Below are 27920 nucleotides of genomic sequence, written 5' to 3' on the forward strand. Positions count from 1 at the left end.
CATATGCATCTGAAAAGTTTTTTTAAAAAAATAAAAACTTTCCTAAGGTTTATGTAGCATGTATTTCAAGATTTCTTTGTATTTTTAACTCATCTCCTTATTTAGCCGTCCATCAAAGTGGACACAACAGTGGTGTTATTCACAGCGGAATCTACTATACCCCAGGATCACTAAAAGCGAAGCTGTGCGTGGAGGGATCTGTGCTCTGCTATGAGTATTGTGACAAAAAAGGAATCCCGTATAAACAGTGCGGCAAGGTATGGTAGGTGGGTGCTGTACCTTTGGCTTCTTCAGTTCAGCAACTTGTAGTGTAGGCAAAAAGTTAGGAGCAGAGCCTCTACTCAGGCTCTCTGGACATTTCCTCCTGGACATTTTTCTTCAGTCCCCTTTATTTATTTATTCAAGGCATTTACCCATTGTGTCAACTCATCAGTCCCTCTGAGGCAATACACAATTGCTAAAAACATTTTAAAATAATTAAATAAGTAACTAAAAAACAATTAAAAACAATCCAAGCTCCTCTTTAAAAATATTTTTAAAATCAGACAAATAGTGTTAAAAAAACAGTCAGAGCAGACACTCTTAATTTTCAGGTAATGTCATACAAAATAGCACAATTTTCACTGCCTGCGAGAATCTCAGAAGGGCTGGAGGTAGCCTGACTTCCCTTGGGAGGGAGAATCCACAGCTGGGTTACTGCTGCAGAGAAAGCCCTGTCATAAGGACACACCAGGCTAGCCCTTTCCCCCTTTATAGGATTATAAAACATGCTCATATTTTTGGTCCCATCCTTTTGCACTCCCCACCACTGGAATGTGTTCTGTAAAACCTTTCTGAAATTGATGTTGGTCCTTAGGTTCCTTATCCCTGTTCTGAGGAGCTCTAGATTCATCCTGCGAGTCTAGAATCTGTGGCCATGTGACAGAAACAGCTAAACTGGAAGGATAGTTTTGTGTAACTCAGATTCTTACGTCCAGTATTTCTAATAGATGTTGGTTCTTTAAACAATATCATTTATGTGCCCATTAGATTTTAATGTACATTTACATGTTTCTGTGCCAAACTCTTCTATGTGATGGAGTTTGAAACTAGAGTCTGTATAAGAAGACCACATCAGGCCTGAAAATCATTTTAGAGACCTGGGAGCTGCATCACATTTTAGATTATCACCTGCCTGTTGTTGTTGTTTTGCTTCTTCTATTTTACTACTCCACATTTGGTCTTCTCTGTCAACTGCACTTCTGTTGCTGTTCATTTATTTAAGCATTTATGTATCACCTCTCAGCCTAGCAGAGCCAGCTTTTTTATAAAAGGTATTAATTAGATAATGCCCATCAGTCACTGAAGCAACTGGTGGTGGTGGTGGTGATGGTCATGATTGGGTTTTTGTTTGTTCGTTTGTTTGTTTTTTGCAAATCTATAAATTTCAGATAATTTTCTGTAATAAAGCTTTCTGTATCAATCAAACTGGTGCAATCATTGAAGCCTATTTTACTGAAAAATAGATTCTTGAGCATTCTCAAGCTTTTTCTAGCCTGAAAACAGGATTAAAATTAATTAATGTGGCATAATATTAATCCTAACCCACACTCCATAACATGGCCATGTTATGTTTGTTCTTGCATTTCTGCTCCGTGGCTGCCACAGTCTCCACAACACACTTTTCTTGTTTCCTCTGCAGCTAATAGTTGCAGTTGAACAGAAAGAAATTCCCAGGCTCAAGGCTCTGTACCAGAGAGGGCTACAGAACAATGTCCGGGGGCTGAAGCTGATAAACTCCAAAGAAATACAAGCAAAGGAACCTTATTGTCGGGTAAGATAATACTTGATCTTAAGTATGAAATGTCTTGAGGGGAGGCAGCATGTAGGCAAAGGTCAGTGCAGATGGCTACATCCCCATTTGACTTAACAACTTCTTTGACAGGGTGCTTGCGGATGAAATATTTCTGCAAGAAAGCTTTGCAGTTGGCTATCTTAATTTATCATCTTGATGGCTGTGGGAAGAATGCAGCTAATTCAAATGAAATGGAAAATAAAATGTCTCTGCCCAGCAAAGACCCACTGTGGCTGCAATTCCTTATTCTAAGGGCAGAATGCAATGCTCTCTCTGTTTGCTATGGACATTTAGTAGCTGGGGTAGGGTTGGACTGGTAAGCAGGAGGAACAGCCAAGGAGCACCCAGCTGCAGTTTGCAACTAGGAGAAGGGAACTGAGGTCACCCTCCTTTTGCCTTCGGTGCCTCTCTCATTTCCCCATTGAGGAAACAACTCCAGCTCTTGAAAGCCGCCTGAAGAGTGAGGTGGATGTGGCACAAGAAAATAGTGGATATTTCTTCAACAGTGTCTAAAAGAGGACATTCATTACTTTGAAAATCATCAACTGACTTCTGGTTTGTTAAAGTACTGGGAACACTGCTGCGATGGGACCAGTTGTTAGCTTATGGAAATTAATTCCTGTTGTACCAGCCTTCCACATTTTACTTCTCCATGAAAGTACCTTGAGAACATTTTATAGCCTTGTTCTGCAGTTTATTGTCTACCTTGAATTAGTGCTTTGTACTGTTTTTAACTTGTACTGTTTTAAATTTTGTTAAAAGCCTTGAGTCCCTATACTGGGAGAAAGTCAGAATAAGAATAAGAATAATTAAATTAGAGTTCACATTTGTGCTGTCTGTTCACCACCCAAAAGAGTGGTTTTCCTGCTCCCGAAATTCCTTTTTGGACACTCTTGTCTGGACTGACAATAGCTGGGCAGACTTGTAGTCCCAAAGCTGTCATGCTGAAAAATCAGCTGGTTTGAAATAGGTCTTCCTTTCTTTTTCTTTTTTTTGGTCTTAACTGCTTTTGCAATCTAAGTTCTGGAAATAGAGATTTAATATATTTGGGGCCCAAAGCAGCTTACAGTCTAAAAGCACAGCACAATTAAAAACTTACAAAAGTGACAAAATGCAATTAAACTATTACAATATCAAAACAGATACTTTGTTTAAATATAGAATACAATTATAAAAGATAAAATCACTTAAGATATTGATCCTCTGCCCATCTTTTTAGGGCTTGATGGCACTGGACTCTCCCTACACTGGCATTGTCAACTACAGGCAGGTGGCCTTGGCTTATGCTGAAGATTTTCAGGCTTCTGGAGGTACTGTCCTGACTGATTTTGAGGTAGAAGATATACAGATGGCAAAGGAAAGTCCTGCTGGAAGTGATGAAGGTAAAAAGCTGTGTGATTTCTTCCTGACTCTTTCATCCCCTTATTATACATGTTTTCTCCCTGCTTCTCCCATTACAGTTTGGTGTGAGTTTTTGTTATATGTAGTCATTCACCTGAACAGTTCTGTGTGTAAACAAATTGCAGATCCTATGAAACAGAAGGGTGGGCAGAGGACCACTTGGCCCAGTTGATCAAAGGCTTCCATGCTGATAAATTATCAGAATGTTATTTTAAAGCTGTTGCAGAGTGCAGAATTTGCCATCAGTAGCTCATAGCCTATATGCACAGGGGTTACAGCAGAGAGAGAATTGGGACAGTTCGTCAACATTTTATTTCTTGCGATTAAACAGAGCACCTCTATTTTACTACTTTTACATGTTTAAAATATACATAAAATGGGACTGTTACTTGGGTTTAAAGCTCTTCTTTGAAAATCTTCATTAAAATGGAATCCAAAAATGAAATGTTATTCTTTGCTTGAACTGTTCAAAGTTCAGTGCAAGATAGCGCCTGATGGTTCAGATTACATGCACATAGAAAATCTATCCACTTGTCACTGCCTCATTTTTCAGAAAGGGGAAGGGCAGAGGAAGAAGGAGAATTGCTAGGATTATCTGTCACTTTAAAGGCCAGGTTGGTTCTTGCTTTAGAGGAGGGATTATAGATTATTGTTAGACTGCTTCCTTTGCACGCAGAAGGTCCCAGGTTCAGTCCCTGGCATCTTCAGCTAACAGGAGGAAGTGATGGAAAAGATCTTTCTCTCCCTGAAACCCTGGAGAGTACTGCCAGTCAGAAGGGGGGAAAATACTGGATTATTTATATATTTAATATCCTTGACATGTGACCTAAAGCATCTCACAACATGGATTAAAAACCTAAGGATAAAAATGAGCTACTGTATTAAAACATAATACTTTGAAACAATGTAAAATCATTTAGTGACATAACCATAACCCTTCTTCACAATCAGTTAGTCACCAAATGCCTGCTAAAATAAAAGGCCAGTGGAAGAGAGGCAGAGAAGGGACCATACTAGCCTTTTATAGGGGAAAATGCCACAGTCTGGGAGCAGCCACCAAAAAGGTCCTGTCTCCCATGTGATGGTGGTGAGACAGAGGGGCTGAACAGACAGCCTGGAAATGCCAGCATCCAGACTGCTTGGGGGTATGGCATTTTGACACCACACGCGTCCAAGACACCTGGAAGACACCCCCTAGCCAGACGCTTCAAGCTGCTCTAGGGGTGTGGCTTTTTGACAATGCAAAGCCACTAAGTGCATGGAAGCCCCCCTGGGCTTGCGTTGGGGCCGCCTAAGGCAGCCCTTTCCCAGCCCAAAAAGAAGCAGATCTCTTCCACTCTCACTTGGGCTGGCTCTAGGATGGATTGGGCTGCGCGTGTCTCTTTGCCACAGCTCTGGGGGAAGTAGCCTTAATCCACCCTTTTTGAGCAGTCTGTTTTGCCCCTGAGATCCCTTGAGTATCTTGAAACTCAAGCAGGTTCATACAGGGAGATACAGTCCTTCAAACAGTCAGCCCTGATATTCGGTTACTCTCTCTGTTAGATTTCTAACAGTTTGAAGGTGAGTAAAAGCAGCCTTGTTCCCAAGAGCATGGAAATAACAAGTTATGGGCAACTATGTTTTTTCTAATGAAGATGTAACAAGCTTACATTTCAAAAGCAATGCAATGAGTTAGACTGAAGTTACTTCACTGGTGTAATGAGCAACAGTTTCTAGTTAGTTTAGACCATTGGTCCCCAAACTATGCCCTTTAAGAGATTTTGGACTTCAGTTCCCAGAAGTCTCAGTCATGTTGGCCAAGAGCTGAAGTCTAAAATCCTTTAAAGAGCACAGTTTGGGGATCACTGTTTTAGACGATACTTTAAATGCTTTTGTAGAAGCAGTTTTCAAATTTTATGCCATTCTCTTAAGCCTACAATGTTTCCCTCCCTTTTAGCAAGTACCAGAAAAAGGCTTTCACAGCCAGCATCCAGTTTTTTGTGGGTTTTTCAGGCTATGTTGCCATGTTCTAGAAGAATTTATTCTTGATGTTTCACCAGCATCTGTGGCATCTCTGAAGATGCCAGCCACAGATGCCAGCAAAACGTCAGGAATAAACTCTTCTAAAAAGTGGTCACATAGTCCGAAAAACCCACAAAAAAACCTATAAGAACCAGAAAGTACTGTAATGGAAAAGGAACAAAAAGCAAAACAAGTAGCACAAATGAGTAAAAAAAGTCTTTAATGAATAAGGTAACATTCTGGTCTCTGCTTGTTCTGTCATTATGGGATGATGATTGGACCACGAGAGAGCGCCTTTGCTATCCCTTGGCTCAGGAATTCTCTTCTTAGGGAAGCCAAAATGGTCCCATTGTTGACAGGGAGAGACATTTTTATTCCAACAAGCTTTAAAAACCTTCAGTTTTAAAGCTTGTTGGAATAAAAAGGTCTCTCCCTGTCAACAATGGGACCATTTCAACTTCCCTAGGAAGAGGGAAGGTTTAACGCAAACAGTTTTAAAGAGATGTTGTAGCATTCCAAATTGTATATTAAAAGTATTGTACGTTAACTCATAAAAAAAGGAACCATCCCGTGGTGAAAGGCAGCAGTGTCATCTGTCCTGGAAGCACTGGCCGCTTCTATTCTCTCATCCAGCAAGCCTTTAGTGTGAACACAAACAGTTATGCCTGCTGGAATTTTGTAAATTCTTAGGCATTGTTTTCCTTTGCTTCATTCTTTAGATCCTTTGTTACAGGCCCCTATATTTTACCCTTGACTGAATCACGGGACATATCAAAATCCATAATTTTGTCCCCCAAACCTACTTATATATGAGGTTTACTTATAGTTGAGTATACATGTTAAATCAGACATTAAATTAACTATTTTTAAAACAAAATTTAAAACCATTAAAACACTTAAAATTCAATACATATTAAAACAGCACACCCAGTTACACATCGTTCCATCCTAGTCAGCCAAGGCTAAAGGTATGTTTAAACAAAGACAATGGGGGAAGGAGAATCGAATCTCTCTTGGGAAGGAGTTCCAAAGTCTAGGAGCAGCCATGGAGAAGGGTCTCTCCTATATGTCTGTCAGCTCTTCAAGGGGAACCCTCACCTCAGTGAAAAGCTTGCTCCTTTGAAGCAAGATCTCTCCCATGTCCTTACCAGTCAAGTCTGGGAGGGTGGTGGGATGGAGAGAAATCCCTCCCCCTAAGGTCATGTGCAGGCTTGTAATGGGAAATACTGGCTTTCAGACAGTCTGGAATTGAGCCATATAGGGCCTTATAGGTCAAAGCCAGCACTTTGAGTTGTGCCCGGAAACAGACCGGTGGCAAGTGGAGCTGTTTCAGCAGCTTTTAAAAAGCTATTTAAAAACTGATTAACCTTTCAAAGAGTGTGTTTTAAATTGTTTTAATATTCTTAATAGTTTAATTATATTTTAATGTTGATCTTTTGTATGTTTTTAACTATATTGTAACCAATTTAATTTGTAAGCTGCCTTGAATCCCAGTTTGGGGGGAAATGCAGAGTATATATAAAGATACTGGCATTCAGTATTGTGGTTGAGGATTCATATTCTAGAATTACGCATCCATAACTGCTCTATACTCAATACAAAGTCTTACTGTATGGAGCCCTGGTGGTGCAGTGGTTAAATGCCTGTACTGCAGCCACTCACTCACAAACCGCAAGGTTGTAAGTTTAATACCAGCCAGGGGCTCTGGGTCGACCCAGCCTGGCATCCTTTTGTAGGTCACTAAAATGAGTACTCAGCTTGTTCGGGACAATTAGCTTACACATTGTAAACAACTTAGTACATCTGTAATCACTGTAGAAATTTACTTGCTATTGCTATTGCTATAAGACTACTTAAATTTCCCCTCCTAACCTACCTTAACAGCCAGCAGCCAGATCATGCAAAAGAGGTTTGTTCAACTACCAACTAGGTGCAAAGAGAGTGACAGTTTTAACCCTCTGCCACCAGTAAGAGTGAGACTGTGACAATCAGAACCAGGCCCCTGTCACAATTCCTTGTTGCAGTCCAATGGCATCACCAGGGTTGGTGTCACCCCCTCATTGATCTCCTCCCATACCACACCATACAACATCCTTAGTCATGTTTTTTGTACTAATGTTACTCATAAACCATAATTCCCATACATCACTGAATGTAATGGTAATAGTTGTGACATAAACAACTAGCAAAATTAAAATTATACCCTTAAATTACTGTATCATACATACAACCTAAATGTATTTACATATATATTGCTTCATATGGTTAAGTGAAAATTTGGTAAGATGTGCTTTTTTTAAAGAAAGCATAAAAGGAATTTAATTTTTTTAAATTAAATTTAAAATTAAAAAAAAAAAAAACCTGCGGCTTCTCTTTTCTCTTCCCACGAAACCTTGCCCCACTCACACTATCTCTTCAGCATTTTAAAAGAATGCAGACAAATGCCACAGATCATTTCTGCCAATAGGCAGGTGTTTGTAGAGCAGTGGTGTCATCCCCTCGGGGGGTCACTTGATGTAGACCACACCCCTGTAGTGACACCCCTCTTGCAGCCTCGCTCATGGGTGCGAAGGGGTTGGAAACACAAAGAAAAGATAATCCAGGTATCATACAACTCCCCTCCTCCAACTGACCATTTGCTGCCAATCTGTTTCCAGGAATAATTCAAAGTACTGGGTGTGATCTATAAGGGTACTTTTTTCTTATTATTATTTACAGGGATGAAATATCCAGTTGTTGTTAGAAATTCAAAGGTAAGACCAGGTTTTCAGATTTGCTTTTTAAAGTGCATGACATCTTATTTTCCAATTGCAGAAGATGCTTTAAACTTCCACCACACTATCTTTGCAGAAATAAAAATGCAAAGATGAAAGTGATTTATCCTGTGAAGACAAATGTGAGGGGTTTTTTTATACTTTGAAATGTATCGGAAAGAAATCCTTTTTATCTCGAGTATGATTTTTTAATATTCAGTGACCATCTGTGCTTTCAACCATTTTCAATTTTGGGGTACATCACATTTCACAGTGAATATTATAGCAGAACTCAAAGAATACAAAAGCCAATATTACTTGGTGGTCTCATGTGGAGAGTATGAGCTCCATGCTAGAAGCCAATGTTGAAATCTTCTTCCCACAAAAAGAAAGAACTGCCCCATATAATGTTGGCTTAATCCAGATGCTAGATTAAACTAGTTGCTACATTTGCCAAGGCAAATGCAATCTTTTAACAGCTGGAAATGCTGTAGAGAATAATGATGTCACTGTAATGTCTGTTTGTCACTATGAAAACTCCTGGAATATTTCCAGTGAAAATTGACTATGAAAGTGACCATCCTGGTTTATTCCTTTGCCTAGTTTATATATCAATTATATCTGTTTGTAGGCCCACACAGAGTTGTCTGATTTCCATCAGCAAAGTAATTGAAACTCACCTCAAAATGTTGTAAACTTGCTTTTGTATGATCAATTAGGATTACATAGTTAGCTTGAAAACCCCTCTTAATGCTAAGTGACATGTCATTGCTGCTTGTCTCCTTTTCAAGACAGAGTAGAAAGATGTAGACAGTAGAAGTCCTGATGACATGACTTGATTTTGAAACAATCCGGTCATTCAATCTTGTAAAAGCTCATAGTGTACATAGGTATGAATAAGTTAATTGCTCCGTGAAATTCCAACTGACTTTTTGTATTATTTGCTTTATTTTTTTAAAAAAGTTCCCTTTGGTTTGATTAATTAATCTCCTTAATAAAACTAACTGTTAATAGATAATAGTAACTCTTAATAGATAATAGACATCTGTGATTGTGTATGAAATGGTACTAACTTTGATAGAAGAGCTGAACATGAATCAGACCAAAGCACTATCTGGTCCATTATTTTATTCAAACAGTAGCCAACCAGAGTTTATGGGAATCCCACAAGTATTCCTTGGATATGCTCCATTTTGTGTTCCTCAGCAACTAACACACACACACAGCCAGTCTCTGATGCTGGAGCTGATACACACCCATTCTAGCTAGCATCCATTGAGGTCCCTGCCTAAAGCCCTTGTAATGTTCCGGTTGAAGAAACAGAGAACATGCCTATAGATCTCCCCTTATGCTGTACAATTCCAAACCGTTGCTCTGCTCTGTGAAACATTATCGGTTTAGTGTTTGGCAGGCCAGGTTGGGCCAGTCCAGCTTTCCCTTGGAGAGCTATCCCTGGTGCTAAAGCATCTGCCCTGCTATCCCTTGATGAGGCCAAGCCTGATCAAGGTTACACACACCCTTCACCTCTCCTGTTTCCGTTTTAGAGAGCCACGCCAGTGTGAACAGGACAAGAGTCATGGAAATGGAAGAGAGAGAAGAAGGCTCAAATGTCAAGATGCTTTTGTGATTGTGCTAGATGAGATGCAGTCCCTAAACTGAGTTTGTGCTTCTTTTGTGACAGGGAGAGGAAATCCACTGTCGGCATCTCATCTCCTGTGCAGGACTTTACTCAGATCGCCTTTCTCAGATCAGTGGTTGCAGCTCAGAGCCCCGCATTGTCCCTTTCCGGGGTGATTATTTGGTGCTAAAACCAGAGAAGTGCTATTTGGTTAGAGGAAATATTTATCCGGTACGCAATTTCCCCTTTTGTTACGTCAGTGGCAGCTGATGGAAGCCCTCAGATCTCTGAGGGCTTTCATCATGGTGATTTGGTATTTAATGGATCTTTATTTTATTTATTTATTTACTTTATTTATATGCTGCCTTTCTCCCAGGCCAGCACCCAAGGAAGCTTCCATAACAACAAATTAAAATCATTTACAGAAATGTTTTTAAATTAATTTAAAAACACCCTATTGAAACATCATAAAACTGATTTAAAATCATATAGAACATAAAACATACATATTAAGAACCTTCTTTGCTTAAGCATTGAAAACTTGCTTAAATAAAAATGTTTTTTCTTGTTGAAGAAAGAAAGGCAGGGAGTTGCAGAGGGTGGGAACAGCCACCAAGAAGGCTCTCTCTCTCTCATGTCCTCACCAAGTGAGCCTGTGATGGTGGTGAGAGTGAGAGAAAGCCTTCCTCGGATTATCTTAAAGCTCTGTCAGGTTCATATGGAGAGATACGGCTTTTCAGATACTCTGGACCTATTTATTTGTTTTATTTAAGGAATTTATATCCTGCCTTTCTCCCAAAATGGGACTCAAGGTGAACCTAAGCTATGTAGGGTTTTATAGGTCATGACTAGCACTTTGAATAATGCCCAGAAATGAAGTAATAGCCAAGGTTTAGCACATTAAGCATTGTACAGAGCGTAGAGGACAACTTAACAGTGTTGGGACATGCAATTGATATTGCAGACTTAAACCAGTAGAACCATAGTTTCTCCTCTCTAAAAACCTCTTGTAGTTCTCTATGAATACCTCTCAGCCACTCACAAAGCTAATTCCTGTGGCTTCATTGGATGAAGTCATATGGGTATGATATCTTTGGGAAAGTTGTAATGTTGCTGTAACCTTAGTTCAGGTCATTCTGCTTAGAGCAGGCATGCACATTTGGGTAAAGCTTTGTTGATAGTTTTAAGTCATTGTTCAGAATATTTGTTTATTATTTATTTTGTGGCATATTTATGTCACACCCTTTGGGACATCAGGCCAGTGCACAGAGAAAGTAAAATAAACAGTTTGAAACAATTCTAGATTGAAAATGATAATGCTGTGATAAAGCAATCAGATTTAAAATGATGAAAACACCTTAAAAGGTTAAAACACTTTAAAAACATGTAGATGTACAAAATATTAAGCCTGAAAATCTTTAATAAAAATATTTCTTCTTCGTGGTCTCTGCGAATCATACAAATGGGTTGTACTGCGCCTGCGCAGTGCCTTCGGAAACTTCTAGAATCACTGGGCAAAGTACTCTTTGCAACATATAGAAACTTTTTGGCGGTAGCTCCGCCCATCCCTTATAAAGCCCTTGCTTTCCCGCTCTTTCCCCAGTTCCTTTTTTCCGCCGCGTTTGCTGCCTTTGGGAACTTCGCTCTTCTTATTGTCATCGGAATCACTGGTAGCTTGACCACGGACCGTTTTTTTGACCATTCTTTGCTTGACCCTTGACTGCGTTCTTCTCCAGACTGACTCTCGTTATTGATCTCGGCTTGTTGACCACGAACCGTAAGCGGATCATGCCCTCGGTGCCTTTCAAAAAGTGCACCGTTTGCGGAGGTAAAATCCCCGGCCAGGACCCTCACTCGGCTTGTCTTCTTTGCTTGGGAGAGGCGCACATCCCATCATCCTGCGCCTTGTGTAAATCCCTCACTCCCCAAGCGAGAAAAAATCGAGAGACCAGACTAAAGGCGGCCATCTATTCCAAGGTCTTCGCCGCGGGTGCCATGTCTTCTCTAGGGCCCCCCTCCTCCACCGGGTCGGCGCCATTACCAGCTCTTCCCGAGGCCCCGACCCAACTCATGGCCGACCTTCCAGCTCTCTCTGAGGTGGCTCCCCGCGAGGGACCGGACGCCGACACCCCTTCGGTGGACGTTTCCCGGCCGTCCAAGAAAAATAAGCGCCCGAAGAGCTCTAAGGAGAGCCGCGCTTCTGAAAAGGACTCGAGCGCCCAGAAGGGGTCAGCCTCGAGATCCTCGGCCCCGAAGGCCTCGACCTCAGCGAGCTCAACTAAGGGCTCGGGTTCCACACCTTCGGTCCCGAAGCCTTCAGCTTCAGCGGACTCGGCTTCGAGGTCTTCGACCACCAAGATGACGACTCCGGCTTCGGCTATCGCATCGCCCTCGGCTTCTAAGAGGACACATACGTCTCCCTTGGGAGACCAGCACCCATTGGCCAAACGACACCGCTCTGACAAGCGAGATTCCGATGGTTCTCGGCACAAAGAGACTTCTCGGGACCGGCCGGCCTCCGAGCGCACACCCCGGGAATCTCGCCCTGTGGACAAGGCCTCCAGGGTTGGGAGCTCCAAGACTACAGAGGCCCCCTCTATTCGTCCAGATCGCCATCGAAGCTCTCCCTCTGTGGGTCGTGCCCTGCCTAGTTTTCGCCACATGCCGGATGACACCATTGACGTCATCTCGGAACCGGCCTCTCCAGCGAGCTCTACACATAGCCATCGCTCGGTCACCCCGATGCCCAGATCGGTTGTCCATACCGCCATGGTCCACCGGGCCACCTCTCCTTCCCCTCCAAGAGAGCCGAAAAGACCGGACTACCTCTATGATAGCGAGACGGACACATACTACATGGCTGTCCCACGGAACTCCGTTACATCCCGCCTTGGGTCTCCATCTCGAAAGTCCAGGCCAGAGCCATTCACTAAGCCTACTCGTGACGTCTCAGTTTCTTCTCGTCGGACAGGCGCGGCCCCAGACCTTCAAGTAGTGGACCTAGACCCCGATGAGGAGGCTCCCTCTCACACCCGATACCGTCCCCAGAGTGACTCGGGCGCCTCGGATGCCGAGGATTACCAGCCTTCCATCCAGGAGTTTGCCCAGCCTGGTGCCGTGTCGCCCACTGACGATGTCCGCACCTTTGCTGAACACGTCATCAAGATGTCGAACGCACTTGACATCCAAACCTCCCAGGTAGAAGATGAGGCCTCTGACCCCATCGAAAGGAGGATCCACGGAAAGCTGCCCACTCCACCTGCAATTCCTTTGCTACCATCGCTGGAAAAGCTGGCGAGACGCTCGTGGGAAGCCCCCGCTTCGACGGCTTCCAGCAACCGCAGGATAGAGTCCCTCTACAGGATTGCTCCTTCCACTCCCTCATGGCTCTTTGGACACCCGAGGCAAAATTCAGCTATCGTCGAGGGCGCCCAGCGGACATCGACCCCAAAATCGTCCGTGATGCCAGGGGACAAGGAGGCAAAGAAGGTGGACGCTTTGGCCAAGAAGGCCTATTTCTCATCTGCCCTGGGGATCAGAGTGGCCAACTATAACGCCTGCATGGGGGCTTATATCCAGTGGCTGATGGAGAAGATCTCCCCGCTTATTCCCGACCTACCTGATGAGTCCCAGGCCACTCTTTCCGAGGTCCGGGATGAGGCGCACTCCATTGGGAGTTGGTTGATAACGTCAGCCAGGCACTCCACGGATTGCTCGGCGAGGTCCATGGCCGCGGCGATTGCCCTGCGCAGACATGCTTGGCTGAGATCTTCGGACCTCAACCAAAATGCCCGTACCACCATTGAAGACATGCCATTTGATGAAGACGGCCTCTTCCACCGGGAGACGGATGAAAAACTCAATTTCAAATACCGCATGCGGACCGCCGCGAAGAAGCACGGTATGTCTTCCTCTCCTCAGACTTCCCGTAAGCGTTTCACCGGCGTCCGCCCTTGGTACGGGCAAGGCCAGAGATCCTACCAACAGGATCGCCTCTACCAGCGCCAGGATCAGCCCAGGCAGAGGTACCCTTCGCAGTCCTCCTCCTCTTCAGGTCGCCGTTCCGCTCCCAAGTATAAGAAAAATTACCGGAGGCAGGATCCCGACCAGAATAAAAAGAGGACCTGAAGCGGTGCCGCGTACTCCGTCGTCTCCTCTCCCCTCTGTTTTCTGGACAGACTGAGGCCCTTCTCCAACATCTGGGCCTCGATCTCTACCGATTCTTGGGCCCTCACCATCGTCTGTAGGGGATATGCCCTTGAATTCGAAGAGCTCCCTCCGACCGGAGCTTTCTTACCCACCCACCCCTCAGACACCCTTCTCGACGAAGTACGCACCTTGTTGTCCAAGGGCGCCATCTCGCCCGTTGCTGTTGCCGACATTCCTAGATGTTTTTTCTCCAGCTATTTTACGGTTCCTAAGACTGATGGGGGCATCCGACCCATTTTGGACCTGAGAGCCCTGAATACTTACCTCTCCTACCACCGGTTCCGGATGGTAACACTTGCCTCTATTTTGCCTTTGTTACACCAGGGCCTGTGGTTCGCAACCATCGATCTGAAGGACGCCTACTTTCATGTCAGCATCCGAGAGAGCCACCGCCGGTTCCTAACCTTTGCAGTCGGGACGGACGTCTACAGATACAATGTTCTGCCATTCGGCCTAGCCACGGCCCCACGGGTCTTCACCAAGTGCATGGCACCGGTCGTATCCCATCTCCATCGCCGGGGCATCAGGATCTTCCCGTACCTGGACGACTGGTTGATAGTGGCCCCTTCAAGTCAAGAGCTTCACCGACACACCTCGGAAACCCTAACGCTTCTAAAGGACTTAGGGCTAGTGGTCAACCTCGAAAAGTCACAGCTCCTTCCCACCAAACAAATAAGGTTCATCGGATCCATCCTAGACTCCAACAACTGCATGGCCTCCCTACCCCTCGACCGTTTTGGGGCCCTTTGCGTCGCCATCCGACGGTGCACGGACCAAAGACGAGTTATCGCCAGAGACGTCCAGGTGGCCCTTGGACACATGGCCTCGACAACTTTCGTCACGCCGTGGGCAAGGCTTCGATCCCGAACCCTCCAATCTTGGTTCCTGTCAGTCTTCGACCCGGAGACCGACGCTCCATCCCGTCGTCTCACCATCCCGAGACCAGTCGCCCGTTCCCTCCATTGGTGGCTCGACTCTCGGAACGTTTGCGCAGGCATGCCATTTTCACAGCCTCAGCCAGAAGTGGTGTTAACCACGGATGCGTCGGAGGACGGGTGGGGAGCCCACGCTCTAGATCTCTGGGCGAAAGGCGTGTGGTCACCCGACGAAAGGACCCTACATATCAATGCCCTAGAACTAACGGCAGTGGAGAAGGCCCTAAGAGCATTCGAATCCTCCCTCTTCCACAAGGTCGTACAGCTCCGGACGGACAACACCACGGTGATGTACTACCTGAACAAACAGGGAGGCACCAGATCACGCACCCTCCTCGACATCATGCTCCGAGTGTGGGAGTGGTGCATCGCCCAAGGCATCCTGCTTCAAGCGGTACACCTGCCAGGAACACTGAACGACTTCACGGATCTCCTCAGCAGGTCCCCGTCTTCATGCCACGAGTGGAGGCTCCATCCGGACACTGTGAGGGACCTCTTCCGTCGATGGGGGACCCCTCAGATAGACCTGTTCGCGACTGTCCACAACACCCATTGTCCCCAGTTCTGCTCCCGGACGCGAGGCGAGGACTCCCTCGGGGATGCGTTCGGATTCGACTGGTCGGGGGTGCTGCTGTACGCCTTCCCCCCATTCCCGATGATCACCAGGACAGTGTCCAAGATGGCATCAGAGGCCTCCGATGCCATTCTGATCACCCCGTGGTGGCCAGGACAGCCTTGGTTCCCGAGCCTCCTTCATCTCTCCCGGGACACCTTTCTCCGGCTCGAACGCAGGCCGGATCTTCTCACGGTTCAGGGAGGTCGAGTCCGCCACCCCGACATCGACACCCTTCCCCTGGTAGCATGGAGAATCCATCCCTAGCTTGCCTGCCAGAACCGGTACGCAGAGTGATCCTAGCTGCCCAGAAGCCGGCCACCCGCAAATCTTACTCCCAAAAGTGGACCAAATTTCTCAAGTTTCTGGCTGACAGACACCTCTCCCCTGCCCAGGTATCGACGCCGGTGGTGCTGGACTTTTTAATGTCCCTGGTCGACTCGGGCCTCTGCCTCACTTCGATTAAATGCTACCTGTCGGCCATTTGTTCTTTTTTCCAGTTTCGAGATAGACCTTCCTTTTTCAAAGATCCCCTTATTAAGGGTTTTCTCAAGGGCTATAATAACCTGAACCCGCAAGTGTCCTTGCCACCCCCAGCGTGGAGCCTGGAGGGGGTGTTGGGAGCCTTACAGTCTAAGCCTTTCGAGCCCCTGGCCACGACGGACATAAGGCTCCTGACTTGGAAGACGGCGTTTTTGGTGGCTATTACCTCGGCTCGTCGGGCTGGTGAACTTTGTGCTCTGAGACGGGACCAGCCATTCCTCAGATTTCATTTGGACAAGGTAGTCCTTAGAACTGACATTTCTTTTTTGCCCAAGGTGGTGTCACTGTTCCACATGTGTCAGGACATTGTGCTTCCTACCCTGGCCCCGAACCCGACCACGGATGCGGAAAGGGCCCTCCACACGCTAGATGTCCGAAGGGCACTAGCCTTTTATTTGGACAGGACTAAGGACTCCAGCCGTTCCGAGCGGCTGTTTCAGTGCTACTCGGGACCGAAGAAGGGATTACCGGTATCGGCCCAGAGACTCTCTAAATGGGTGTCAAACACCATCTATTTGTCTTATGAACTCTTGGGTAAGCCTTTACCGGTCAGGGTCCGCTCCCATACCACAAGGGCGGTAGCAGCATCTTCTGCCTTCTTGTCAGGGGTTTCATTGGAAGACATTTGTAAGGCTGCTGTGTGGGCACAGCCCCTGACATTTATTAAACATTACAGGCTGGACACCAGGGCCAAGAGAGATGCAGCCTTTGGCAGGGCCATCCTGGTTTCTGGATTGCACTGATTTCAGCCTCCTTTAGGCTTACCAAGTTAATGGTTTAACACTTACTCTCCCTTTATGGGTCAAGGGTTTACAGACCTATAACTCAGGTTTCAATAGACGAGTCTTGAGACAATGTTTGAGCTTTTTATTATTGTTGTCAAATAAACAATTGTTGGTTATTTATGGTATCAGGACACTCCCTCCGCCTTTAACCTTAGCTTGCTAGTCTCAACCCATTTGTATGATTCGCAGAGACCACGAAGAAGAAGGACAGATTGCTTACCTGTAACGGTATTTCTTCGAGTGGTCATCTGCGAATACATACAAATCCCGCCCATCCTCCCCTCGGTGTCCTGCTCTAATTTGGCTCACTCCTTGTCACCTACACGGCGGAAAAATTGCGGAACTGGGGAAAGAGCGGGAAAGCAGGGGCTTTATAAGGGATGGGCGGAGCTACCGCCAAAAAGTTTCTATATGTTGCAAAGAGTACTTTGCCCAGTGATTCTAGAAGTTTCTGAAGGCACTGCGCAGGCGCAGTACAACCCATTTGTATGTATTCGCAGATGACCACTCGAAGAAATACTGTTACAGGTAAGCAACCTGTCCATATTTGACTTGGTGTCAATCAAACCTTGAAGAGAGAACATTCCACAGAAGGGGCACACAGCAGACAAGGTCCTTTTCTATGTCCTTCCACAATGTTTTGACCTCTCTTGTGGGAAACAGATTGGGAATATAGACAATTTCCAATTCCAAGTCACCTACATCCATCTCCCTTTTTTCCCATTTGGTTTAAATTCTCTCCCTTTAAACTGGTTTTTCAGATATCCTTAGTAGAACATAATTCACAAAAATATGCTAAAATAAATGTTAGTCTTTAGTCTTAAGGGTGCCACAAGATTTTTGTTGTATTACCTAAAGAAAAGGTTGTTATTGACAAGACACAAACAGATGTACTTCACAGTCAACATAACTAACACATAAGCACTCATTGTACCACCAGCAACAATAGAAGAAGCATCATCATCATCAGAGGTATAGAACTGTATGAGTGCCAAGGGCCAGTTCCTCCCAAGACCTCTGTTGGACCATGCATCTTCCCACAACAAGCCTAAATATCTCTGTTTTCCTCTGCAGTTCCTTTCAAAATGGTGACAGGAGTGACATTAATTCAGTTCCTATCAACATTTTGAAAGGCACTGCAGAGAAAAAAAAAGACTTATATCAGGATCATACATTATTCTGGGGTGCTTGTGCAGGTAGGGTATTTTTATATTTGGGGACTTTCTCTGTGGTTTGGGATAAAAAGTTGCCCCCAAATTATGCCAGTTTTTTTTAAATGGGGAGACATAAGGGGCCACAAAGAGACAAGGGCCACATAAGTCCTGCCATCCACACAGCACTGACCTCTGGCCATCATCATTATTAATTTTATGCAACAGTGTTACTGTTATCTATATATCAGTATATATGTTGCATAGGTAGTGTTTGGTGTGTACACAGCTGGGTCAATTTGCATAGAAAAATTACACAGAAATTAGTAGATGAGACAGGGAAGGACAAACTGCAAACAGCCAAGTTGAAAAAAATCCCTCAGTTTTGTGAAGTTGAAGGCTTTCATGGCCGGCATCCATAATTTTTTGTGTTTTTTCGGGCTATGTGGCCGTGTTTTATTTTACATAGAACTTATTGCATATAATGTTTTATATTACATAGAACTTATTGCATATAATAACAGAGCAGTTGCTTCTATTACACGGCGTCTTTCCCTTAATGTGTGCTGTAGAGACAGGGTTACTTCTGATACATTTTAAGGTATTAGAAGGTTTAGGGAGCTGGGTATGTTTAGCCTAGGGAAGAGAAGGTTAAGAGGTAACATCATAGCCACGTTTAAATATTTGAAGAGATGTCATATTGAAGATGGAGCAAGCTGGTTTTCTGTTGCTTCAGAGACAAGCTACAGGAAAAGAAATTCCACTTGAACATTAAGAAGACCTTCCTGACAGCAAGAGCTGTTAGACAATGGAAAATACTGCCTTGGATCTCCTTCTTTGGAGTTTTTTAATCAGAGGCTGGACAGGCATCTTTCAGGAGGACTTTGATGGTGTCTTCTGCATGAAATTAGGGGGTTGTACTGGATAGCTCTGGGGCCTCTTCCGACTATGATTCTAGGATTTTAATTCAGGGTGTATTTCTTGTGCTTTGCTGTGATAGGTACCTGATCCGCGGTTTCCTTTTCTGGGCATTCATTTCACTCCGAGGATGGATGGTAGTGTCTGGCTTGGGCCCAATGCAGTACTCGCCTTCAAACGAGAGGGCTACAAGTTCTATGACTTCAGCGCCCAGGATTTTATGGATGCAACTTCATACAGGTAACACCTTTGCTTTATTTATTTACAGCAAGGCTCAGCAACTTCTTGAGGCCAAGGAAAGGGCTGCTATCTTGGGCCCTGTGTCACCAACTGCAACATCAATCCATTCACCCCTGTAGAGCAGTCGGGGGCTAGAACATCCTCCTGCACCATAGGGTCCAACAGTACAGTGCCTCATTTTTCTTCCAAACATGACAACAAAAGAAGGAGGCCATCACAGTTTTGGTGGTTTGGATAGAATCATAGAGTTGGAAGAGACTGCACGGGCCATCCAGTCCAACCCCCTGCCATGCAGGAAATCCAAATCAAAGCATCCCCGACAGATGGCCATCTAGCCTCTGCTTAAAGACCTCCAAGGAAGGAGACTCCACTACACTCCAAGGAAGGAGTGTGTTCCACTGTCGAACAGCCCTTACTGTCAGGAAGTTCTTCCTAATGTTGAGGTGGAATCTCTTTTCCTGTAGCTTGCATCCATTGCTCCTGGTCCTGTTCTCTGGAGCAGCAGAAAACAAGCTTGCTCCCTCCTCATTATGACATCCTTTCAAATATTTAAACAGGGCTATCATATTACCTCTTAACCTTCTCTTCTCCAGGCTAAACATCCCCAGCTCCCTGAGTCGTTCCTCATAGGGCATGGTTTCCAGACCTTTCACCATTTTAGTCGCCCTCCTTTGGACACGCTCCAGTTTCGCAACATCCTTTTTAAATTGTGGTGCCCAGAACTGGACACAATATTCCAGGTGAGGCCTGACCAAAGCAGAATACAGTGGCACTATTACTTCTCTTGATCTAGACACTATACTTTTATTGATGCAGCCTAAAATCGCATTGGCCTTTTTAGCTGCCGCATCGCACTGTTCACTAATGTTCAACTTGTGGTCTACTTGGACTCCCAGATCCTTTTCACATGTCTCATTCAGCCAGGTGCCCCGCCCCATCCTATATCTGTGCATTTTATTTTTCCACCCTAAGTGCAGTACCTTACATTTCTCTGTGTTGAATTTCATTTTGTTAGCTTTGGCCTAGGATAGTTGCCACTGATTCTGTGATGTGGGAGTGCCATGGCAGTGTAAAGTGATAAGACTACAGATAGGTAATATGTTGCCCACCTCAATCTGTAGTTTTAAAATTAGTATCCTTTACTCCCACCTTGCCCCTGTGATGTGGATATAATGAGAAGTATCATTCATTCTTACATGCAGTGCAAGAGAGTCCTCATTCTCACCTATAGCACATTAAATGTTTACTGTAAAAGCCTTGTTAGACTGAAGCTGTCCCCTCCATGATTTCACTCCCCTGCCATTTGTCTATTTTTAAAACTTGGTAGAGAAAGAAAGACTCAAAGAATTTTGAAAATCCTGTTTCTCATTCACCTGACAAAAAAGCATTCTCTTGCATTCCTTTCTCCTTCCCTTAAAATCTCCTTGTGTGTGTGTGTTAACTGCCATCAAGTCAACTTCAACTTATGGCAGCCCTGTGAATGAGAGACCAAGTAACCCTCTTATCAACACCCCTGCTCAAGTACTGCAGACTCAGCACCATCTGTAATGCGGTCCTTCTCTTTATTTTGTTTTCTAATGAGTCATGTCTTCTCATGATATCTCCAGAGTATGATAGTCTCAGCTTAGTATTTTGCTTTCTGGTGACAGTTCAGGATTGATTTGCTCTAGGACCCATTTATTTGTATTTTTAGCAGTCCACAGGATCTGTAAAACTCCTCCAGCACCTCATTTCAGATTACTTAAATTTCTTCCTATCAGCTTTCTTCACATTTTTGCTGCTGATCAGTAGTTCTTTGGCACATTTAGTTTGGCTCCTCAGCAAAAGTGTGTTTGACATGGGTGACCCTACCAGTAGCTGCCATCAATACAGCTTCTTGCCTCACAGGACTGTGCAATCTCACCACCGTGAAAAGATTTTGCCATGGTGGGATAATCTCTTAAACCTGTACCCTTTCTTTAGCTTGCTGATTTACATGCTACTGAGAATGCCAGTGGTAGGCAGTGAATGTTATTACCGATGCAATTTTCCGTTTCTTATTGCTATGATGATTTTATTTCTACCTTTAAATCAGGCATGTTCATGCTGTGCACCAAAATCAAGCTTCTCATAGGTAATGTGGTGGAAATTCCTTGTTGAAATAAAAAAGCTATAGAAAGATGGAGTCACCTTTGTCAGCCAGAGAGATGGTTTTTGAAATAAAGGCTTGGAGTTTAGAAAAACTAGAGCAAAGGAATAATGAGTGCGTCTTGACCTGGATGGAAGCTGGCACCAGTAAAAAGACATAACATAAACTACTGAGATAAGGACATTCAGAAGCAAGGTTAGGAGGAAAGCTACTGAATTCCTACAGGAGGGGGTAAGGAGTGATGATGCAGTTTTAATGTATGCATGTATTTCTGTTCTGATTGTAAGAATTCTGTATGTTTAAATTGTAATTAGCCAATCAGGTGTATTGAAGAAGCTTCTTTGTCTTGAATAATATAAAAAGAGCCATTTTGTCTTGTTCGGGGTCTCAGCTTTTGGAACTTGAATTCCACTGAGTTCATTGTTTTCCTTTGTCGACAATTGGAAATAAACTTATGGATTTTCAATTACTAGGTCCTCTTGCCAATCCTATTGCTCTGCCAATCCTAGAAATTTAAGTTTCCTGAAATTTCTGTTCCAGTAACATAGAATTGGAAGAAACCACAAGGGCCATTCGGTCCAAGCCCCCTTCCATGCAGGAACTGACAATCAAAACATCCCCGACAGATGGCCACCCGGCCCTGCTTAAAGACCTCCAAAGAAGGAGACTCCACCGCACTCTGAGGGAGTGCATTCCTATGTCAAACAGCTCTTACTGTCAGAAAGTTCCTCCTCTTCTCAATTCTGGCTACATTGACTCCTTGGTGTCTCCTTTGCTTTCTCTGTTCAACCTATTTCCCTGATTTGCTCCCTCTTCTTGTTTAAAGGTTGCTTGAAAATCTATGAACACCCCCCTTCCTCTGGTGGTGCAGTGGTTAAATGCCTGTACTACAGCCACTGTGAGTTCACTACCAACCAGGGGCTTCAGGTTAACTCAGCCTGGCATTCTTCTGTAGCCTTCAACTTCACATCCTTCTGTAGGTCGCTAAAATGGGTACCCAGCTTGTTGGGGGCAATTAAGTTACATTTTGTAAACTGCTTAGTACATCGGTAAGTGATATAGAAATGTACTTGCTATTGCTATTGCTATTCCCCCTTTACCACCAGTTAGCCTCCTAGCCCAATCTTTGTGTTGTTTGCCCTGAATTAGGGTGGAACCAGACTTTACAGTGAAAACATGAGGTTCCCAAATAGGCATATGAGACAAATGTAGGACTGAGGGGTGAGGGGTACTTGCAAGGAACAATGGACCCCTGGGAGAACACTACTTCCTTTTGTTTTTGGGTTTCTTTCCTTTTCCAAAAATTGAGTTTGTGTTTGCTGTCCAGAAGAGGGCTTCAAAACTGAAGTTTTCAGGGGAGAATTTACACATTTGAAAGGAATTGCACCCTGCCAACTTGCAAAACTTTCTATGTGCTTGATAAGATATGGGTTATTCCACCCTATTTCTAAGTTCTGTGCTGTGTCCTTAACATGCTATTGCTATCAGTTAGATGTTTAGTTGCAGTACTAGACAAAAACACAAAAGGTCTATTAATGTCCTGACACTTTAAAGTCCATCATACTGGCCATTTGTGTTGTTGTTGGAAGTGTTGTCATAGCTGTTATAAAAACAACAGACTCTTGTACCTTAAAAGATTAAGAAGCTTATTATGGCATAAGAGTACATAAAGAACAGTCCATAAAGTACAGTCCATTTCAAATGCATACAATTTTCTCTCCAGTTTCAAGAATATACATGAAAAGTAAAAAGAAGTCAGCAGAAAACAAAAGCAAAACAATACAGAAATACTGCTCCAATAATGAATCAGGATAGTATCTTTTTCTCCTATTGTAGGTTACACCTACTTAGTTTACTACCACCTGGATGTCTGTGTTACCACACTGCATAGTCACTGTATTTTTTTTTTTTACATACATTTGAACCTGAATGCAATTACAGTCAGCCCTTTGTATACGCAGGGCCCTGTTGCAGACCACCTTGCAGATGCTACAGTTGTGAGTTCCTGCATGGCAGGGGGTTGGACTGGATGGTCCTTGTGGTCTCTTCCAACTCTATGATTCTATGATCCCAGGACTCAAAATGAACTGTGCCAGTCTGCTTACAGCAAGTATTTTTCTTCTTCTCAGTGGCTTATGGAAACTGGTGTTCAGAAACTTCTCATATGGGATGGGAGAAATGTACAGAGCATGTTTCCTCAGTGCACAAGTGAAGCAGCTGCAGAAATTCATACCTGAAGTCAGCATCAATGATATCCTCAGGTAAAAAGAACAACAAACCCCTTCAAAATTTGCGGAAGGATGTATTTAGTTTGGGATGAAATAGATGGTCCAGAAGGGCCAGCTTGGGACCCTGTGGGGACCGTTTGTGTCAGGGCTCTAGCAGCTGCGTGTACTCAGCCTCAATTCAGGCCGCTGCCTCAGTCCCCAACCAGTCCGCTGAAAAGGAGCAGATTTTTCCGCTTGCCGCACCTGGGGCAGCTTTTGGCCATGATCAGGCCATCAGGCCAAGTCAGGCCTGATCACGGCCAAAAGCCGCCCCAGATGCGGCTCTTTTGGGCCATCTGTTTGAGTCCTATGTTTAGAATTTATTAAAAGACAATAATTTCAGATGTTTTCACATGCATATGTGCCTGAAAAGTGGTTGTAAAAGGAGAATCAGTTTCATAAAGTGGAAAGCTAAATTCTAAACAAGACATTGTGGGGAACACCAGTGGTCTCTTCTATCTTTCACTGTCATGGGATACAAAAAGTGTGATATGATTTTGTCATGCTGTGAGTTCCACTTCCCTACTTCTGCTTGAGGAATCAGAGAGACTTGCAGTATATTCATGCCATGCCATGTCATGTGCTTTGTATCACCCAGCCCTATGGAGGGTAGAGAAGTTAGAAGAGGAAACGTCACAGGATCATAGCTTTCAGTAGCAGCCATATTTCTTCACGCTTGAAAGCATACAACAAAAATACCTCTTCCACAATGTCAAATTCTGGCCTTACGTGTGGGTAGAAAGATGAAATAAGGTGATCTGTGTAGATTATATATTTTGTGATTGATGGTTCACATTTTCCTTTTCTTTATTCTGTAAAATATTATAGACTTCAGGCTTAAAGGCTTAAAATATTATAGACTTCAGGCTTAAACCTGGCCCAGTTTAGGAGGGAGCTAAAGACCTTCCTATTTCGTTTAGCATTCCCCGAAGTAAGTTCCAGTTAGCCTTCCCCCCCTTCGACGACAATTGGCAGCTGGCTGATGGGGTTTTAATTTTGATTTTAATATGGTTGTATTTTAATATGTATCTGTGTATTGGTTTTTGTATTATTAATTTGCTGTTCACCGCCCTGATCTTTGGAAGGGCGGTATACAAATAAAATTTTTATTATTATTTATTTATTTAAAGAATGAAAATAATTTCAGAGATTGCAGCTTTGTAGCTTTACTAATTTCATTATTGTGATTGTTATTTAGATAACAATGGCTAGTATTCCACATCAGCTCCTTATTTAGTATATGGTGTCACAGTCATGACTAAGTTGAGTTGTTGGGGCACCACCATTCCTCCTCCTCACTGTAAAAGTGGTAGAGACAGGTGGAAACAATGCTGTGGTATTCACCTTGTCAGTGGCTGGAGAGCAACACAGTTTTTTTTTTTTTTTTTTGAGCCAGCAGAAAGTGTATTCTGTTGCATTAGATGGGACAGGCAGAAAAATTACCCCAACTTCATCTCACCTTATTTGAACATCAAGTTTTCTTTTCTTGGTGCAGAGGTCCAGCTGGTGTCAGAGCTCAGGCCTTGGACAGCGATGGGAACTTGGTAGATGATTTTGTGTTTGATGGAGGCACTGGAGACATTGGCGGCCGAGTTCTCCATGTCAGGAATGCTCCTTCTCCCGCTGCTACTTCCTCCCTTGCCATTGCAAAAATGATCGCCGACGAGGTGGAACACAGATTTCAGCTGTGACAGGAATACCAGAGGCTTGGACCTGTTCACTCCTCTGTGGTTAGATATGATGGCCAAAGGATAACAACCATGGACATAGCAAATATTGTTTGATTGGAGAGAAATAGAAGTGGGAGTCATTTGGTGGTTTCTTTTCCAGTAGCCTCTATAGCTCCCTCTTTGGAATCTATATAAGGTACACCTTAGTGAAGGCCATAGAGATGCACAAAATGCCAGATTAATTTGGCATATGCAGAAGAGCAGTTAATTGACCAGAGATCCTCTTCTATTCCTCTTGGAAGAGTAGCTTCTCAGAGTACCAAGTGCTGATTCTGTAGATATGAGTGTGGAGCAGGCCTTGTTCTGTTTCTCTTTTGTGCAAAGGCTCACTGGTGCTGCTCCTTTCGAGTGTTTTGGTAAGCAAGAACTGTGGTTCTGCCAATTTTTGCCCCTCAGAATCACCTGGAGGAGATCGAGCATGAAAACACCCAGCTTGTGGCAAAAAAAGCATTTCCAAACATTATTAAGGGTGTGGACTGTCTGTCTGATACATCATGAGCCTACAATTTTGGAATTGTTCCAGACCAGTTCCCAGCTAACCATACTAAAAATGCTACAGTGGACTGTGGCAACTTTTTAAGACCATGTATGGTGCAAGAATACAATTAAGGGTTGTGTCCCAAATACTGGAAGCAAAACTTGATTTTGCATGACAAGTAAAATAAGCTCTACCTGTAGCTGGTTTCTGGAAAGTTATTGTTTTCAGTTTTCTCTTTGATGATGATCAAGCTGTTCTTCAGACTGCAGGCCATGAACCATTATTTTATTTTCAGATTAGATAATCATGACTATACTGTTCTCCGTTAATGGATGGTTCAAGAAGGCTATTTTTGTCAAACATAATGGATGTAAAATTCAGAGATTGCCCTGTTAGTAGGCAAAGAGATCCTGGAGCACCTAACTGTGGAAAGAAGTTATAGCATAAGCTTTTGTAGACTTGGTCTACAGTGGATCCTTGTTTCATGCGGCGGATCCGTTCTGGACTTCCCCCATGTGAAGCGAATTCTGCGCATGTTCAAGCTTCATTTAGATGAATGGGGTGCACTCCCATATGCACCGCACACCATGGGTGCACGTGCCATTCATCTAAATGGGGCCTCCCATCTGTGTGACCTCAAGTCCATGTATGGGAAGCCTTCATATAGGGCAGGCTGAGTGTACTTCCTTGGATGCCACCATGGAAGGTCAACTTAGGGAGATCCAAAGCAGCCTCCAAATGCTCCTGGAACAACAAGTGCCTGTCCAGCCATGATCCTCCCCCCCCCCCCCCCAAATAATACCCTCTTCCTGCCATGGCCCTCTGTTGGACTGGCCAGTTTGTTAATGTTTTTATTATACCCATTGTATTGTTTCTAATATAACATGTTTATCATCATTTCTCTTCAGGGTGTGTGTGATGGGTCGATTGTGCCACTGACCACCTATGTGCTTGTGCAATCAATTTGTGGATGGACACAAAAAAAAGATGGCCAGCAATGGCACCGTTGGTCTCTTCCCCCTTCATCCCCCTGTCTTCACACCAGTGTGCAGTCTGCATGCCAATCCAATAGTTCATTTTTTCTGGCTTGAACTGGAGCAGTTGGATTTATTTTGCTGTAGCGTTAAGCCCCGGAGAATTACTTGGGGCCATCTTTCCATTTCAACCATGTGCACCATCTGCACAGGTGAGTTCTGAAAGGGGCAGGGCCATTTTTTTCAGCCTGTGCAGATAAGCCCTAAGTCTACAAAAGCTTATACTACAACTTTGTTTGCACATTTAGTCATAAAGGTGCTACATGATCCCTTTGTGTAATGGATGTAAGCTTGTGTGAACATCAGATCTGATCAGAAGCTACATTATTAAATAGTACATTCATGCAAAACGTTTTTATATATTAGACTTTGTCATAGTGAAATGTAAAAATTGTTGCATCAAAATGCATGTGATGGATAAGGTAATTTATAAAGACTGCTTTGTTGAATTATGGTGTACAGCACTCTTCATCTTCACTGATAAAATATGTGACCCCCTTGACCATTTCTGATGCTCTACTTATTGGTGTTCCATTTTAAAAACAAAATCTGTCCAGACTGGAGTCCAGTAAGTCATCTGATTTGGTGATAGGTAGGAGGCACCTGTCCTTGAGGTCCTTTTTGTGCACATACAAATCTCTCCCTCCCAGCCACTGGGAGCCCTTACCTTGTGCAGTGGGAAGCCTTGCATGTTGCCCTTAAAACTACACTTAAAGAACAATAAAAACTGGTAGGAAAGGTTGCATCTTGTCAGATATCAGCCCCTAATAAGGTAAAAGACTCCAGAGATCCTCTTCCATTAGTAACTCCTTGTCATGGGGTGCATCTACACTGTAGAAATAGTGCAGTTTGACACCACCTTAGTGCTTTAGCTCCATCCCATGGAATCCTGGGATTTATAGTTTTACAAGGTCTTGTCCCTTCTCTGCCAGAGTGCTGGTGCCACACAAAACAACAAATCGCAGGGTTCTGTAGAATGGCCTCATGGTGTCAAACTGCATCATTTCTACAGTGTAGACCAGTCCTCCAGATGTTGTGGAGTTCAGTTCCCAGAAATCCTTGACTATTTTCCAAACTGGCAGGGCTTCTAGGAGCTGAAGTCCAAAACACCTGGAGGACCAAAGTTTGGGAGCCATTGGTAGACGCACCCATAGCTGCTGTTCAGGGCAACAGAGCCAGCAGGAGCCCCATGATACCATGCTTCAATACATCTGTGAACAACTGGTATTCTGAATCAGTTATTTGGTAGGCATGATTATGATTGAAAAGTGAGATATAATAA

General features: G+C 44.0%; 1 protein-coding gene across 4 annotated transcripts; it reads left to right on the forward strand.

Moving 5' to 3' along the window:
* Positions 1-173: 173 nt before the first annotated feature.
* Positions 174-27906, forward strand: LOC149315306 (L-2-hydroxyglutarate dehydrogenase, mitochondrial-like). 4 transcript variants are annotated; one of them, XR_016281052.1, is made up of 9 exons: positions 174-262; positions 1682-1813; positions 3054-3216; positions 7955-7989; positions 9671-9838; positions 18844-19001; positions 23259-23390; positions 24892-25262; positions 26513-27906. XR_016281052.1 is itself a non-coding variant. In XM_089522926.1 (8 exons), the coding sequence occupies exons 1-8, from the start codon at positions 260-262 to the stop codon at positions 25085-25087; spliced, it is 987 nt and encodes a 328-aa protein (XP_089379052.1). In that variant the 5' UTR covers positions 174-259; the 3' UTR covers positions 25088-27906. The 4 variants fall into 4 exon arrangements, 3 of the variants coding, with proteins under 3 accessions (XP_089379052.1, XP_089379055.1, XP_089379053.1); XM_089522926.1 differs by having other exon boundaries at positions 24892-27906; XM_089522927.1 differs by having other exon boundaries at positions 181-266; positions 24892-27906.
* The last annotated feature ends 14 nt before the right edge of the window (positions 27907-27920 follow it).

Source organism: Sceloporus occidentalis, unplaced genomic scaffold (genome assembly GCF_023333645.1).
Source record: "Sceloporus occidentalis isolate IW3139 unplaced genomic scaffold, rSceOcc1.0.p SCAF_4, whole genome shotgun sequence".
Taxonomy (NCBI): domain Eukaryota; kingdom Metazoa; phylum Chordata; class Lepidosauria; order Squamata; family Phrynosomatidae; genus Sceloporus; species Sceloporus occidentalis.

Bases quoted from the DNA above. Each gene is read 5' to 3' on its own strand.
- LOC149315306 (XM_089522926.1), top strand. The intron at 7,990-9,670 runs GTAAGACCAGGT...CTTTTGTGACAG, and splicing joins TTGTTGTTAGAAATTCAAAG to GGAGAGGAAATCCACTGTCG. The intron at 9,839-18,843 runs GTACGCAATTTC...TTGCTGTGATAG, and splicing joins TTAGAGGAAATATTTATCCG to GTACCTGATCCGCGGTTTCC.